The sequence below is a fragment of the Egretta garzetta genome, unplaced genomic scaffold, assembly GCF_000687185.1.
Source record: "Egretta garzetta isolate BGI_Z169 unplaced genomic scaffold, ASM68718v1 scaffold292, whole genome shotgun sequence".
NCBI classification, from domain to species: domain Eukaryota; kingdom Metazoa; phylum Chordata; class Aves; order Pelecaniformes; family Ardeidae; genus Egretta; species Egretta garzetta.
The window spans coordinates 1505436-1522221 of NW_009258789.1; the positions used below are offsets into that span (position 1 = coordinate 1505436).

General features: G+C 39.5%; 1 protein-coding gene across 7 annotated transcripts in view; it reads right to left on the reverse strand.

The window, feature by feature from the left end:
- LYRM1 (LYR motif containing 1) overlaps positions 1–16756 on the reverse strand; it is a 17051-nt gene extending 295 nt beyond the window's left edge. Inside the window, exons 1-6 of one of the 7 annotated variants that reach the window (XR_004841298.1) lie at positions 15243–16748; positions 9657–9815; positions 8543–8635; positions 6601–6876; positions 4118–4357; positions 1969–2034 (exon numbers count right to left, since the gene is read on the reverse strand). Coding sequence is in view for 3 of the 7 variants with exons in the window: in XM_035889264.1 (XP_035745157.1) it covers positions 1965–2034; positions 6815–6876; positions 8543–8635; positions 9657–9815; positions 15243–15275 (417 nt within the window). In the remaining 4 variants the exon portion in view is untranslated. The other 6 variants (XR_004841299.1, XM_035889264.1, XR_004841297.1 and 3 more) reach the window with 6 other exon arrangements.
- Between the last annotated feature and the right edge of the window lie 30 nt (positions 16757–16786).

Below are 16786 nucleotides of genomic sequence, written 5' to 3' on the forward strand. Positions count from 1 at the left end.
TTAGCGATTATCAGCCACTGAGCAAGAGTGAGTGAAAATAGAACACTACAAACAGAAACTTATTTCAAAGGCCTGGGCTTTATCTTGAAATAGATCAGAATGAACAATCAAACTGTGTGCCACTCACATCATTACAAATCTTGTGAAATCCTAATATTACCACCTAGCTTCTATCATAGGACACTTTTTTTTTTTAAATGAAATAGGGCCCAAAGAGTTTTGCTGCTGATTTTAATGGGAATCTAATCCACAACTCTTGCAAATAGGACTCTCTGGATTTGCCTAGCACTTCTGTGTCCCAGGAGTATGTAGGGCAAGGAAGGAGGAAATGAGAATAGTCTGTCAACATGTAAAACCAATCCTCAGCTAGAATGAACTGCCAGAGCTGTATTATAAAACTGTATTAACTGACACCCCTTGAAGATGTGCCTCAGAATTTCCATGGAAAACTTCTAGACAGCCCATGCGTTGGGAGCCTGGTATTTCTCAGAGCAGTATGCTTGTCTCATAATTTTTTTTAACTTTATTTCAGTATTATTTGCCTACATATCCCAGGTGCCTGATAAATGGAGCTGTTTCCTTTCTCCCATAGTCTCATTTTGCTTCCTTGTCTTGCCCTCTTGCATGTTAGACTAATAACCACCTGAAATTTTGTACTTGTTTAAGCCCTTTCATCAGAGAAGCTCAAAGTAGCTTGCAAACATTAATTAAAAATAAAACAGCCTGAACATCTTCAAAGAGCTGTGCAGTCATTAACTAATCCCCACAGCATGCCAAGAAGGTACTAAAGATGGATCATTAGACTTGTGTACACAGTACAAGAGAAACACAAAGATCAAGGCAAACATTCAAAAAAAAAAAAAAAACCCGCCGCATAAACATCCACTAATTTGGGGTCTTGTATTTTTTTTTCATTGCCCAAATTGCAGCATTTTAATGACTTGCTCGAGGCCTCACAAAGTCAGAGATGCAGCTATAATTCAGCAATTGCCAGTATCCTGCTACAAGCATTAAGTGATGCTGCTACAACTTATTAAAACATATGGCTTTTGTCCCAGGAATTTCTGTTGTGTTGTACTTAGCTGTTATAGGTGAAAACAGTGTTCATTATTGTTTTATTAACCACTGGTTTGCTTTATATACATATTCATAAAATAGTAACTTTTCAGAATGGTAACATAAAGGTAAGCAAGAAGTGTTACAGCTATGTTGTACAGTGCTGCTCTGCACAAAGGTATACATAGGTAATTAGTACATCTTCATGTACCGTATGTACCACATGCAATGCCTATTCAATGACAGTAGAGTATGCAGGCATCTGGTGCATCATTATGTGGTGACTAGGGCAAAGATGTCAGGCCAGGACACTTAATGGACATTTGTTTTAATAAAGGGGACAGAAATGTGCAGGTGTTTCAATTTACTGATAGGAAGAAACTACTCTTAACAATTTAGACTAAGTGATAGTTGTCACCTATAGCAAAGATAAAACTTGTTTATGAATGTTACAGCACAGTCATCCAAATTGAGAACAATTTTTGACAAGAGAATCGTATTTCAGAAAATCTATGAATTAATTCAAATTGATCCTTTAAAAAAATTGTCTTTTCTTAGGCTTCATAAAAGTAACACAGATACTTTGTACTTTGCATATCATTAAAATTAACTGAAATTTACTACATATTTAAAAAAAACATTGTGGCAATTACCATATTTTTGAATGGCTGCATCTAATTGTTGTTGTCACATCAACAATTCAGATCACTATAATTAGTCAGGTCACTGCGGCATCAGAGATAGCAAACCAGTCACGAGCCTCCTCTAACAGGTGCTTTGCATGCAGGCCAAAGAGGCTGGACCTGCTTGTTATACCCTTCCCTACGGACTGATCAGTTCAGTCGCTGCTCTCAAAAGGATGTTTCTATTTAGATTTGAGCTTATGCTCACAAGTGACTGGTGACAGCTTACCTGTGGCTGCTGAGGCACTGCTGAAAGGGAAGCTGGGGCAACAATAGAGTCATCGTTCTTAAAACACTAGAATGAAGAGAAGTTGAAATTTGAGGATTGAGTTTCTCCATCCTTCTTCAGATAATGCTAGTCTTGCAAACACAGTCCTCTAAACTAAGCCATTTTAAATTAAAAGCCAGATTCACTAGAATATGCTATCTAAATTACATTTTATGGAGATAAATTACTTTTAAACTGTCAGAAAATACTGTGGGATAACTTGCCAAGTGGGTTTCTTGTTAATGCCTCATTGAACAAACACTAATGGACAGTCTATTAAATGACACAGTTGTGGTTCTTGCAAATAAATAGTGGCTTTGCTGCTACATTGTGTACAATGTCCTTGTTACTGTGTTCATCTTCTACATGCTTCTTCTGTGTCAATGGTTAGATTTGAGATGAAGGCATCTCTTAGAATGTAATTAAAGATGTATTTCAAACTTTTGTAGATGTGACCAAAATATATAGACAAGAGAGAAGTCTATAAAAGAGAGTTCTTGCATCTGCTGGTAGCTATGCCTCCTTCACTGGGGATCAGGCATGGCTGAGTTGCTTTAGTTGACGATTACTGAAGTACGTGATTTCCTGAGCTGCCCTTACTATTAGAGGAAAAGTAATGGAATTTACTGTTGAGGGATATCTGTCTTAGAGATGTCTGTGGCTCTTTGAAATGAGCTTCCCAACCTTATTTCCTGAGCATTGTTTAAGACCTTCCTGAAGAATGACAAGCTGGCTAAACATTAGAATTCACAACCTTCCTTGGCTGAGATGCATATAAAAAAGAAAAAGGCAACTCAGCTGTGTTGGACATGATAAAGGTGTGAAAAACATCTGGACAAATGAAGTACCTTCTAATAGTAGTATTAGAATTCTTGGCTTTACAGGTTTAGTATTTCCATTTCTTAATAGAAATGCTTGCTATACAAACCACAAAAAACACTTGTAATTACTGCAAATCACAAATTAGCCTTGCTAATAACTTGAAGCAGATGGAAAAAAATGCAGTATACAGACATTACAGAGCAAGAGGTACTTTTTTCCCTAGAAATAGCAGAGACAGATTTTCAGCTGGGGGTGCTGTAAGACAGATAGGGTTAGTACATTTTGTTAAGATTGAAATCTTTATCTCATCTATACAAAAATCCATTTCAGAAGCAGAAACTACTGTCTCTGTTGATTTAACACTGTTGGGCTGTTAAAGGGAAAATTATACAGTGAAAAAGCAAAAGACAATACAAAGGCCCCAAAATCTTCTACTTAGGAGTTCCTATAAGCTTGAATGTTCTGCCCAATTAGAAAAATTAGTGAAAGGTGCAGATCTCTCCTGTAACTAGCATTCTTGAAAATGAATTTGTAGGTATGATCGATTAAGTGACCTTTCTGTCTGTGGATAAAAGATGGAAGTTACAAGAGCAAAGTGGTACTAGTAGGAAAACAGATCAGATATCCTGTTTCAGTTCTGTGGTACTTCCCTTGGAATAGACGGCGTCACTGTTGCAACTTAATGAGTGTTTCCTTGCCCCTAGACAATACTGAGGGGGTGCAGACAGTAAGCGGGTGCCAAGTCCATCCTCTTAAATGACAGTATGCTTGCTAATGTTAGTGTTAAATTTGGTTTCATAAGTTTCATAAATTACAACCTTATTAATGATGAAGTTAGGGACAGAATTTCCAGAGAGGATGTGTTATTTAGATATTCAAGGCCAGATACCATGTCAACAAATTAATACTGCATTGCCTACCAGTTAGCTTGCAGGAGAAGTCATGCAACTGACTCTGGATTTTTATTTCTAAAGAGTATAAAATGAATGTCATCTTTTTATTCTAAATTATTCTAAAGCATCTCCTGACTAGTGTGATAAATTGGGAAGAGACAGTATTTACTGGAAGGGGAGTAAGAGAAGGTTAAGGACGTACAGGACAGAGTGTACACTGATTGAATCCAGCGCATTACAAACTCGCAAGAACTCAGAGGCATTTTTGGACATCTTTCTGCAGGTAAAATTAATGTGTAGGAATGACATTGCACCATTGTTGGGATACTTCTTGACAGAAGTTATACGGCCCTTGGAATTTAATACAATGAGTACCCGTTGAGACATCTGCCTACCCGCTGGACTGAGTTGCAGATGAAATTTTTTTATGCAACTCCTTCAAAATGGTAGTTTGCCAGTCTGACCTCCAAAACCAAAGGATTGTATTTAAGGCAGATTTTCTTTTCCATACAGAGTTTAACTTAAGATGTGAAAGAAGGGTTTTGCTCTCCGGACTTGACAAAAGAGTTGATTTAATCTCTCCTTTGGCTGAACAGCCTGAGGTTTTAACAAATTTCAGTCTTTGCCTTCTGGTGCTGGAAAATAAGGAGGATCAGGAGCTAGTTAATAATTTCTCAAACACTTAGTTTGAAAAATTAATGGGCATTTAAAGCATCTCAAATAATGGGATGCTGTCACTGCAGTTCAACTTACTGGATTTTCAGTTAAGCAAGTGGGTACTCATTTGAGTTACTTAAGGCTGCTTGAGCCTTTTTAGAATTATTTATTTATATTTCCCTTCAGAAATATACTTTTATTGTTATTTCAATTTGGTGTAAATCTTCTGGAATTCTAGGGATTTCTTTTGAAATAATCTATATCTTACAGTATGTGCTCAGGAAAGAGTTCTGACTATTAATACAGACAGTGTATTTAGACTGCTCATTTGCGTAGCTGTTTATTCACCTGATGAGTCACAGTATCAGTACCTTCATTAGTCACATGAATTTTAGCAATTAAAAAGATTCGAATGATAGTTTAATGACAAAGAATGAGCTTAAGCTTCCATTCAAAACCTTTGTCTTGGCACATTTTGGGTTGGCTCAGTTGAAATATCACTACACTGGTGTATCAGAGTGAGGGAATGAGGATAGGAAAAGACTGTATTTGGACTTCTTTCAATGAAGGATTAAGCAGTGTGTATAATCATGTTATTTTTTTACTGTCTTTATTCCATCCCCCTTTTCCTAGGCTAAAGGAGTTTTGTTTTGTCTCTTCCTGGCAGCAGTAAATTTGCAAAGCTCCCACTGACAGGCAGAACAATAGCATTTTACGTGTTACTTCCCACACGAGGCATTCCCAGGAAATAATTATATGGGAATAGATACCTTTGTGGACTGCAGCCATAAAGGGTAGTGAGAAATTGGGCTAGCCAGTACCTGTCATGCTGACTCGCTCTTATTGTTTCCTTGTACTTTCTCATCTGCTTGTTTTTTTCACTCTTACAAGTAGATTCTTGGGGGATGAACTGTCATTCTGTTCTGCACATGACCAGTTTTAACTTACTTTTAAGGCAGACCAGAATATTTCTTTGCCATTGTCTGTTAGGGCTTGGAGAGTTTGAGTTGCAGAGCTTGGAAAATGAGATTTCAATGGTTTTGCCCACTTTAACAGGAAACAATATACACTGCATTTTTCAAATTTGCTTTTTTTGCCACCATTAACTTCTGGCTGGAATAGGTTGCTGCTTATATCCTCTGTCCTTAAAGCAGCTGTGGGCTGTGCTTGTGTAGTCTCCTAGTACAGTGTGGCTCTTGTCACAGCTTGGTCTCATTGGTACCTCTAGCCTGAAGGAAAGAAGGCTCCACTAAGTTTCCTGAAGAGAATTTGTAAACAGCCCGGTAAAGCCAGAGGACTCAAAAGGACCCCAAACAACTGGTGGTTGGTGAGAGGGAAATTAATTTCTTTTAACTTCCATTCATGAGGCACCTGTGAAACAGAAATACCCCTCGAACTTAAGAGACTGAAGAAAACATTGTAGATACTTTCTTTTAATATGGGGTTCTGTCCATAATGTAAGAATTAAAACCTAACACTAAAATAATTGTTGAGAAAGCCAGTGTGCTGATTATGTTGAAAAGCTAACCATGTAAAAGCACAGTGAAGCCACCCAAAGCATCTTAAGCTTGCTCCCATAGTGATGCCCTGAGGGGAAAGTTTTCAGTCGGTCCATACATGGGAACCTGAGGAACCCAACACTGGAATGTTTTACTCTGAGTTGTGTAATAGCATTCCAAACTTTGCATTTCACATCCACACCCTCTCCAAAGGAAGGGGGGAAAAAAAGGCTGATATAGAGGCTTTAGGTCACTCCTCTGCAGCCTGCAAAAAGGAAAAAGGAGTGGTGGTGTTTCAGCTGTCTCTTTGCTACTGTCCATTTAGAAACAATACTTCACCATAAGGATACTATGAAACTAGAACGCTTCTCCAGGGACAACAGGCAGAGCAGGGACAGGAGAGGAAGGGAGTGCAGCTGCATGGTGCAGTCACCATATTCCCACTTGCATTTGGAAGCTCTGGAGGCACTGTGTCTGCTCGACTCTCCTGGACTTTCTTGATTTTTGCTGACCCTTACACAAGGCACTGCTTTGAATCACAGTTGAGTATGAATAATCCTCAAACCACCACAGAACCCTGCTACAGATTAACAGAGTTTGAAAACCTGCTGTAATTTGTCCTGATGTCAAAGTAATCTTCGTATCACACCTCACTCCTTGAAAAGCGTTACTTTTATTGATGAGTGAGTCAGTGGTTGAAATGTAATAAATACTGGACCAACCTTATCCATCATATGCAATGTATCAGTTAGCTTTTTGGCCTCAGGAAATGTGTGAGCAAGTGACCAAAACAGCTTCGTTCACAGTTGTGCACACAAATCACCTGGATTACCATCCACATTTTAAGTTATGGGATTACGCATCACAGTTTAAATGGTGGGTTATGAAACTTCGTCATGGGATTTCAGGTATATGGGTTTAGAAATCTTCCTTAACTTTTCCTGGTGTCGCAACGTACGGCCTTGTTTATGGGCAAGACCCATTGGAGGCAGGTGGATCTGGAAAAGAAAATCCCACCAGTTAGGAGCAAATTGAGAAACTACAAGAAAAAGAAGGCATATATACAGACTAGGTTTCACTGAGTTTTAAATCATTTCTTCACACTTTGGAGTGGGCAACTGTACTGTCTCAAACCAGGTTATTAGATTTCTAGGAGGAGCACTTTCTGCAAAGTGATTAGTGGTATAACTTTCAAGCCCTAAATGCTGTGTTTATTAAAGTCCTATGTATTTTAGGCTCTAGTAACCTTGTTCTGTAGCTTGGTATCAGACTGTAATGATAAAATACTTGTTGAAATAGGACTGCTGACACTGTTCCAGAACAGTAAGACCTAGAAAACCCTAAAAATTCCCTGAGTAGATGGCTTAAAGCAATGTATGCTTTATTCATAGCTAGCTAACAAGTCAAAAAATAACCTGGAACTGTATGTATTGAAAGACTGCCTTCTTATTGTCATGAGCATATATATCATATTAAAATGCACAGTCAGTGTCATTGACTCCACAAGCAGAAGGAGCAATAGGTGACAGGCTCTTCCTTTGATTGACAAAGTCTTTGTATCTCAAAACTACCTCTGTTAGTGGGAGTCATGTGGCTATATCCCCCCATAAGCAATGGAAAAATGTAGGTGTTTAGCAGTCAGATGTTCCTGTTGCTGAGGCTGTCATCCTGTAAGGTAGCTGTTTAGGTGCAAGTAATAGTAAAAGCACTGACTAAAGCAGCAATAGAGATTTCTAGAATCTGAAAAATAATGATCATCCAGTTTGTGTGCGAGCTGATCTAGGACTGATCCTTTGGGACTTTGAAGCTGCTGCAGAGCATACATTTTAAGCCCATTTCTAGGAGCATTGCTTGCCAGATGTGCATTGTTATTCTGTATAAAAAGCTTTATGTGAAACGGAGGCTAACAGTGACTGTATTCTAGGTAAGCATCTGATGAAGATACAATTTAATTTTGACCATGACTGCCTTGATAAGGAAACTATAGATGTGAAAATGTAAACTAATCAACAGGAGTAGAAAGGAAGTCTCTATGGGAGGCAGCATAACGTAATGCAGACAGAAGTGGCTGGGCAGTGAGGAAACTATATTGAATGGTGCAATAAAAGACATTGTTGCAACTTCCAGCATTTTGGTAATCATCTTGGACATGTTTTTCTCTAGGAATAGGGCAAAAGAAGCAGCAGCATAGGCAGGTGCTTTACGAGACCTCATTTATGACCGGGAGAACAGTCACCAGTAATGTAGGCTATGAGAATTATGGTATCTATGGCAGATGTGAGTAAGTATTTTTATTCCCTCATTCTCTTTTATTATGTGGAAAGATTAACAGATTTTATTCCATTACTGTCTTTTTCTACATAGTATGATTCATTGGTCAGTCAAGACTGCCTAAATATTCACAGGCCTTGGGAATTTAGTTCCTGCAACTCCACTTAGGCTTTGACTACTTATTTTGAGAAGAAATTAGCCAATTTACAGTGAAGTACGATGGAGAACATTTCAGTGTACATTTGGCTTATTTGGCTCTGATTTAGTATAGCATTTAAATACCAGCTTATCTAAAAATGCAGTGTAGTCAGAGTGATGTAAACTTATGGTTTTATTGTCCAGCGAGAGCTAAGTGGATATAGCTGAAGACTTTGTGACTAGATTTATACTCACAGGTCTTGGGTAGGGGATGTTATAGTGAAGTCCAATTTCTATTCTTGCCTCACATTCATCTATACACTGCTTGATCAACTTTGGATCCATTACCTAAGATCATACAAACAATACAAACAAATGTTTTGTACAAGTACAGCAATTAGCAATTGGAAGCTCAAGCATAAATGATGCACAGCCACATGACTTTCCTTAGCTTTTTTTGGCAATCCCAAGGATACAATGATTGTATTTTTCACATCCATAAAAGGCAACATTAGTATTTGCCTTGACACAATGGTTCTGGGCTTGATGGTGCTGTATATTAAGGCCCAGGGGCTGTAACAACTGAGGCTATAGAAGGAGGTTTTTACCCAAACATGGTATTTTCTTTGTAAAAAGACAATACACATGTAAACTACTAATATATCCATGAAAAAACACACTCATCCATTTGTCACTCCGCAAGGTAGCTAGAGGAGAAAGGGAAGAGACTCCTTCTGTTATCATCCTAGCCAGAAACTGCCTTTGAAGTCAGAATTGTGGTGTAAATTGTGACTTAAATTCATTTTTTTGATTTTGCATCACCTCAGTATAGTCCCAGACCAAAATGGGATATAAGTAAGTATTGTGATCTTGAATTACAAGGACCTTTGATTACCGTGGAGTCTGTATTGCCTGTTTCAAAAGGGGTTTGAAATTTCTTAAGAAAAAAATTCAAGTGCTTCTTTTAAAAGAAGTGCCAATAATTGTTGCTTTGAAAAGAAAAGAAGTATAAGAAGCTACTGAGCTCTTTGCCATTGCATAAGTAATGATACACTTAGCTAGCTTTCTTCAAGATAAAAAGCTGCTTCAATTACATAGGCAGTATCTTTGGAATTTAATTTTTTCTTAGCATTTTTCTAGTGAAAGGTCTAGACCTTTTAGACTTCTACAGTAGTTAATGAAGAGCTGAAATGGTTTGAGTTTTCTTTTAACAATTTAAACTGTAACCCAAATACACAAGCATTTAAGGTGAATGAAATTTTGGGAAATCAGCTCTTATATTCATATCTTAGCATCCAATCACTGAGACGGTGCAAAGAGCAAGAGGAGAATCATTCAGAAATTCAAAACTGTAAGGACACCCACTTACATTTTTGTTTTTTTTGAATAATGTTTTGGCTTCATTTTTAATGTACTCTTTCTCTTTAATAGTTTCTTCTATCTGTCCTGATGCTGATTGCCATTTTTTGGCTATTCGGAATATCTTGCGGTAAAGACCAAGAACTTCTTGTCGAGTAACTGGTGTCATCTAAAAAAACAACACAAAATCCCAAACGTATGCATGAACATTTGAGTTGCTAAAAGGTCAGCAAGCAGTACAGTTTTTCACACAATTGAATTAGTTTAAAACTATTTCCACCATCTAAAGATATGCTGAGCTATATGAAAAGAATTGAAATAACAGTAAACAATAATTAGTTGTTGAAAGCTGAAGACCCAGTCCAGCAAAGTATTTAAACTGATACTTAAATCCATCTCCATTCAAACTTGCTCAAAGTTAAGCACTTGCTTTAGTGCTTTGCTGAATCACAAGCCTGGTAGAAGAATGCCCAGGTTGTGTTTCACCACTGTTTTGCAACAGACCTTAGGCAAGTCACCGAAACTCTGAGTGTCCCCCTTCCCATGAAATTGTCATACCAATGCTGACCCTATCTTTGCAAAGCACCCGAAATCTATGAATAAAATACATGATAAAAACACTGCGATATTGCGGAAAACCAGTGTAGGTTTCAGAGGCCGAGCAGCTTATTTGTGATACCACACAATATGTGGTAATGATTCAGCTGGAGTTTGATGTGATGAAAAGGTGATGAAAGCTATTTTATCTAAGCACTGCAGGAGAGGCAGACTAACTTTGGATTTACGAAAGTCCTGAATGACTTGATTTTCAGAGCACTGTGTACCTGCTGAGCCCATTGAATCAGCCGCCAGGTGCAATAAGAATCTTCACCAGAAATCAAGAATGAAATCTTATTCTATGTAAATGAGTGTTTTATCATGTAAGCAGTGCCACTATTTCGTCCCAGACCACAACTATCCCCAAGACAAATCCACTGCTGGAATAACAGCACTTCTGCCATGGGTGAGATTCACAGAAACAAGGACTTCTGCTTCAGGGACACCGCAACTGTCGAAGGTGCCTTGCTGTCCAAAAGGGAGATGCAGCACTGCAAAGTAAGTATATGGATGCAGTGAGGCACAAGTGGCAGGGACAGGACATTATCTGACTGTCTCAGGATCCTTTTGCCAACCTGGAGCTCTAGTTACTGTGGCTGAATCTACCCTGAAATCAGACCTCTGGGAATTGCCCCTCCGGAGGACAACTTGGAGCAGGGTAATTCAGGCAGCCAGAACTTCCCTCGGGAGGGAACGCTCTCTCCCTCGGTGATAGAGGAAGTGGCTTCCTCATGCACGCACTGAAACTGCTGCATAAAGTTCGGCAACGTGGCTATCGCTCATCCCCTTGCAGCCTGTGGCAACTCCTGTTATTGTGGGTAGCAGAAGAGGAGTTTGAACTGAAGTCCTCTTGGGCCATGCAGTTCTCAAGTGGCTGCCTCCGCCGCAGCAGCTGACCTCCGCTAATATTTCAGTATGGTCCTCCTGTGGCTTCAGACAGTCTTTTCCTCACCAAAGTCGGAATTACAGATGCCAACCTGAAGACAGGATTTGGCCCATAGTTCTTTTTGCTAAAAAATCCCAAACTATTAAATCCTAGCCTTTTTTGTCTTAACTGTTGCTATGATCTAAAGACTTTATGTTGTTTCATGAACTGTTAGGGATTTTAAGAAGTACAGACATAAAACTGTTTTTCTCTGATTCTTAAGAGAGAACATTTTTTTTTTGTTATTTGTATTTTAAAATGTTTAACCAATCATATATTTTTCCCCCAGATATAAAAACGATTCTTCCTACCCAGCAGAAAGTATTTCTAATAAATGTTTATGGTATTTCTCAGAAACAAATATCCACAATAAAATAGCTAGGTAGTCCCAGCTCATCAAACACTTTGGAATAAATGCTTCACTTTATCCACTCTACAGCTCCATTTCAGGCGATAAAATTAGTCATACACGAAGCTACGCATGTACGTGTATCTGAAAAATCATTGCTTCCCTCTGTCAAGTGTGTATTTTCTACAGAAAATAAACAGTCCAATTACAAGGGCTGACCTAGCACAAGCTGAGTCCCAAATCATGTCCTCACCTAGAGCCCCTCCTGCCTCACCCCTCTGCTTTTATTTGAAGGTGGCACCTCGGGTGGAGCCTGCTGTTCCCTGCTGACAGCTAATAAAAGGCAGTACTGCACTAGAAACTTTCAGCTTAGGCTCTCATGTAATTCATAAAGAAAATAAAAGGAATAATGTCAGGGTAAAAAATGTTTAAAATGCAGGTTTAAATTCTGATCTATGCATCAGACAATTTCCAAGGCTGCAGTCTGGGACAGTGCATGCCCTTTGCTCAGAGCTGTAATCCCACCTGTCCCTTTTGGATTTTAAACATACCAAGAATCTGTTTTTTATAAAGAGTTTGTTTAAAAGTTTAGGACCAACACGTTTTTTTTCCCCATTAGTTGCTTCTGCTCCCCCACCTAGAACTTATTTTTTCTTTCTTTAATTTCTCAGTGTTGGAATTTATACAGAACTGCGTAGCCCCTGATCTAGGCATGAGCTGCACTTTTGCATTATTGCTCTCCTTCCCACATATGCTGGATGATGTCAAAGCCGTGAAGCAGCTTTTCATATATAGTCAGCAACCAGCTGCTCCCATGGCTCATTTAGTCAACAATTTCTAACATTACAGACCTGCTCATGAACTGTGCCTGCTAAGATACATAAATGAAGGTGTGAGGGGCTCTTCACAGATAAAGGACCCTCGTCTTGTCTATCATGGGCAAGGATGAGAGCAAATAGGACAAAATTCAAAGCCTGGGTCAGATTCTGATCTGAGTGGGAGTGTAAACAGGGAATAACTCCACCAAGAGGAAAATTGCTTCCAACTTAAAATGTTGTAAATGAGATTGGAAGTTTTTTCTTTGGTATAAACAGAGCCCACACCAACAAGAGAAGTGAGTGATGGTACAAGTCATGTATCAGGTGTAATTTTGTCAAGTGACACTACTTGTATTAGTTTTGTGGGTGTGCAAAATGATTCTGAGTGGGACAGAAAGGAATAGAAGGGAGGCTTTCATGTCCTTGTAATTACTCATCTTGCAACTTACATCCTTGGCATTTAAATCATAATTACATTTCAAATCTCTGGAATGCTAAGTGGATGTTACACCACTTTCCCACTAACACACCTCTTGTGGTAGTCACACCCATTGTTTAACTTCTACCACCCTTCATTTCATTGCAGAATGGAGCCCACAGAGGTTAACCACAGGCGTTTTAGTCAGAAAGAACAGGGCTATTGTATTAGCTGAGCAAATTTCAGGTGTTTACTGCAATAAAACAAACCAGGAGAGGTCAAAGGTAGGTCTGTACGCACAAACCTATCAATGGGAAAAGTGGTAGGTTGCAGGCTGGCTTTGAGCTGATTGTTAGAATTAAGCCTTTGGAGGGAAGCCAAGCGTTGCCTTCCAAATAAGCATTTGCTGGATGCTGTGGCGGAGTTCTGACAATGCAGGGTTGTATCGTGCTTTTGATCTACATGCAAACCCCTGTTATCAACATGCAGATCAGGCACATGAAATATCCCATTGTATCCAAACTTTCAAAGGAGGCTTGAGCAATTAATGAGTTACTGCACGATGAAGATGCAAACTTTTTTCATTGTTAATTAAATAACCCTTTAGATTATAAAATGAAATAACAAGTTTTTCTTTCAGGAAACAGATACACATTCCTTTGGATTTTTAGATGGTTGACCCAAAAGTTCAATAATCTGAATAATCAGTGAAACACCAGTCGCCTTTTGCTATTTGCAGGTCTGGTTAGAATTTAGATTAAAAGTTCATATAAAAATAAGGAAAGGAATCTGTCAACTGCACTGCAAAGTGACCCCAATAGCACGCTGTCACAGCAAAGTTAGAAGAGAAGGCAAGCTGCACGGAGTCTGACTACTTACATACGAGCAGCTAAATTACAGCTGCTTCCCAGCGAGGAACGCTTGGCTAAGAGCATGTGTCGAGCACTCTCCTGTCTGCACAGTTCCTTTGCTGAAGTTGCAAGTCTGGTTTACTTCATCCTTTCTTTTCAAATCAAGCGTTAGCTACTCACTTTAAACATAAAATCTGCCAGCAGCGAGTACACAGAGGATTTTAGGAAACAAAGGGTGAAGGTAATAGCCCATGGAGAAAAAAAGGGTATTTTAAAACAATAGATCTCTTCTTTTACATCCCAGCTAACTAGGGCATGCATTGCTAACACACACTTAGTGCTGATGCTGAAACCATATTGGCTTAGGGGAGAAGACAGTGGGGAACAGAAATCTGTGTGAAATAATTTGAAAAAGTGTCTTTGAACTTCTCAGATGTAAAATGTTTTATTTAGGAGCAACACAACTTCAATCTGACAGCTGGTTTGCTACTGGCAAGGAGTCCTAAAGACACAATGACAAACTGCTGGGCTGATTGCCTTCTAAATCAAGCTACGATCACATTTCTGTTATGGAAATAAATGACATAATTCAAACCTGTAGGGTATCAACATTATAGTATGGAACATCATCAGCTACAGCTGCATGACAATCTGTATCTCATATTTTCAAATGCACTCTTTGGCTAACTTTTATTTAGAGAGATGCAAAAAACTGTGTATATCTGGCTTTTTTTTTTTTTTTTTAACGCTATTTAGCTACAGAGTGACCTGCAGTCTCTCTCCTGCTGCTAAAGCAGCAGATAATCAATCGTTCCTTTCACAGCAACTAGAGGTCAGTAATCCATATTCATCTTTCATGCAAGTCTGCCAAAATGAGTCTGCGGTTCTTAAGGCAGCAATGAATTTGGTCTATCATTTCCTTGAGGGACGACAACTAAAACAATGAGTTCCTGTGGCACAGGGAGAAGAGAAGGAGTCACAGATCCCTGTGATAGCTGGGCAGGTCACATGCCTTCCAGTGATACTAAATTTGAAAATCCAGGTTCCACAAATTAATTTTATTTTCTTTTACTCAAAATCAACAACTTAGTGGCCTGTGACAGCTAGTACCCTGTGAACATTGACCACATCTGGCTGCAGTACATACCTAGCAGAGTGAAAACTTCATATGATTTTTGTTCTTGATTGAACGTTCATACTTTTTTTTTAAGATTAAGCCCAAACCAAATCATAGCAAAACTTCAATCACAGCTAAAATATTCCATCTCCACATGGTGAAAACCAAACTAAAATGAAAGATCATATTCTTCCATGATGGCATTACATCCTCATCTCCACCAGTGATGTGAGCCTGTAAATTTCAAGACATTTCCATCAAGGATTAATTTGACTCCAAGTATTTCTCACTGTTTCCATCTACAACCTGCAATCACAAATCTATGCACATTTGGTGAAAAAGAACCAAGTTACCGAATCAAGTTATTCAGTAACGATATCTGAAAGCAAGGTGTCTTTCACATGCGTTTCGATTTTGTCATGCCAGTATCTTTCTGCTAACAAACTGAAGTGATCTGAAACCCTGATCTGAAACCCTGATCGACACCTTTGAACCAGCCTCTCTTAAGTCTTTGTACTTACACTGTTCATCAGCTGGGATGAGAACTCTGCCATTCTATTTGTGCCTCAGATTTCTGACTGAACTTGGATCTCTTTTAAGCTTTCTCTTACATATGGAGTGGTCTTTTGATCAGAAAAAGGAAACTGCATGCAAAGAGAATATAATTAAATGGTAAAAGCAAGGACTTGGATTTTATCACTGGTTTTCCTGTGTGATTTCAAGTAAGTGAAATTGCAGAAAATTAGCATTCTACAACATTCTCTTCATTTGAATAAATAAAAGTGGAGACCCTTAACTAGTCCCTTTTGATCATGGAGTTTTCATTTTCTTAGTCTGAGGTGGTTGAGGCATTATCTGGTTTTAGTAGGACATACAGACTCTTACTCTGGGAGCACCTCCTGTGCCATAGCAGGCTCAGGAAGAACAGAAATGCTGACTTGGACTGTGGAGAGGGGGAGGGGACCCAAAAAAAATTGCTGTATGTATTTCTTAGCTTTCTCCTGAAAAGACACAGTGTCCAGGTAAACTCTGAAGCAATATGAACTTGTCTCTAGTCTTGTGCAACTCTGTCGCTCATGCTTTCATACATTTAGGACCATTTTCTCCTCCTTTGTGTTTAGTTTTCTACTAGTTACAAGCAGAGAGAGAGGTTTTAATGCAGTGCAACAAATTTAGCAGAGAAAATGAAGTCTCAGCTATCCTTGGATGGCCTTACTTATATAATATAGAAGCATACAGAAATGTAACAACATGGATGCAAAACTCAGTATGGATTTATGCACCTTATTCATACCGTGGCTTCAAGCCAAATGCAACTGAATGTGTGAAAAGAATTATTTCCCAGCATTGGAACTGCTCCCAAATATAAGAACAGGTGTAAGTATTAATGCTTCATTCTGTGGGTCATTTAATAAAACTAATTTCATGACCCCTCTGCTTCATTTTCCAAATGCTTCAGTCCCAGGACATTGATAGATATGATTTTTAGTCACTATTTGAGAACTATAGCAGGGCATAAATTGAAAACAAAAATTTCTTTTTTGGAAATAAAGCGTGTGAATCCCATTCAAATTTGGGAGTTTGGGGACAAAGCCTCACACAGAATTTGCACGACTCTCCTGAATGGTGCATGGATCCGCCTTTGGGGCGTCCCGCCTCACAGACTGCACGGGGGTAGAGGAGCACGGGAGCAGGGGAAGCGCTGCTCCCTCTGTCCCAGTCTTCTCCCGGTTTCTGTGGGGAGAGGACCCTCAGGCCTGGTGGTGACGGGATGGGAGAACACCCCCTCCCCCCGACGCGAGCTCCATGTCAGCTGCAAGTGCAGGCCCAGGTGAGAGGTTCAGGACCCATTAGGCCCAGGCTCTTCTCCACACCACCTGGGAGCCGGGCCATCCCGCAGCCATTCCGGCAGCCGCTGGTGTAATCGGGCAGGCACAGGAACCGGCCGGGCAGCAAGGCCGCCACGTTCCTCGCTCTGGGGGTCGGGCCTACCCTGGCAAAGGCCACGGCGACGCAGAGGCACGGTGGGTGACAACAGGGTGGCCGCGGGGCTCGGCACCCCTGT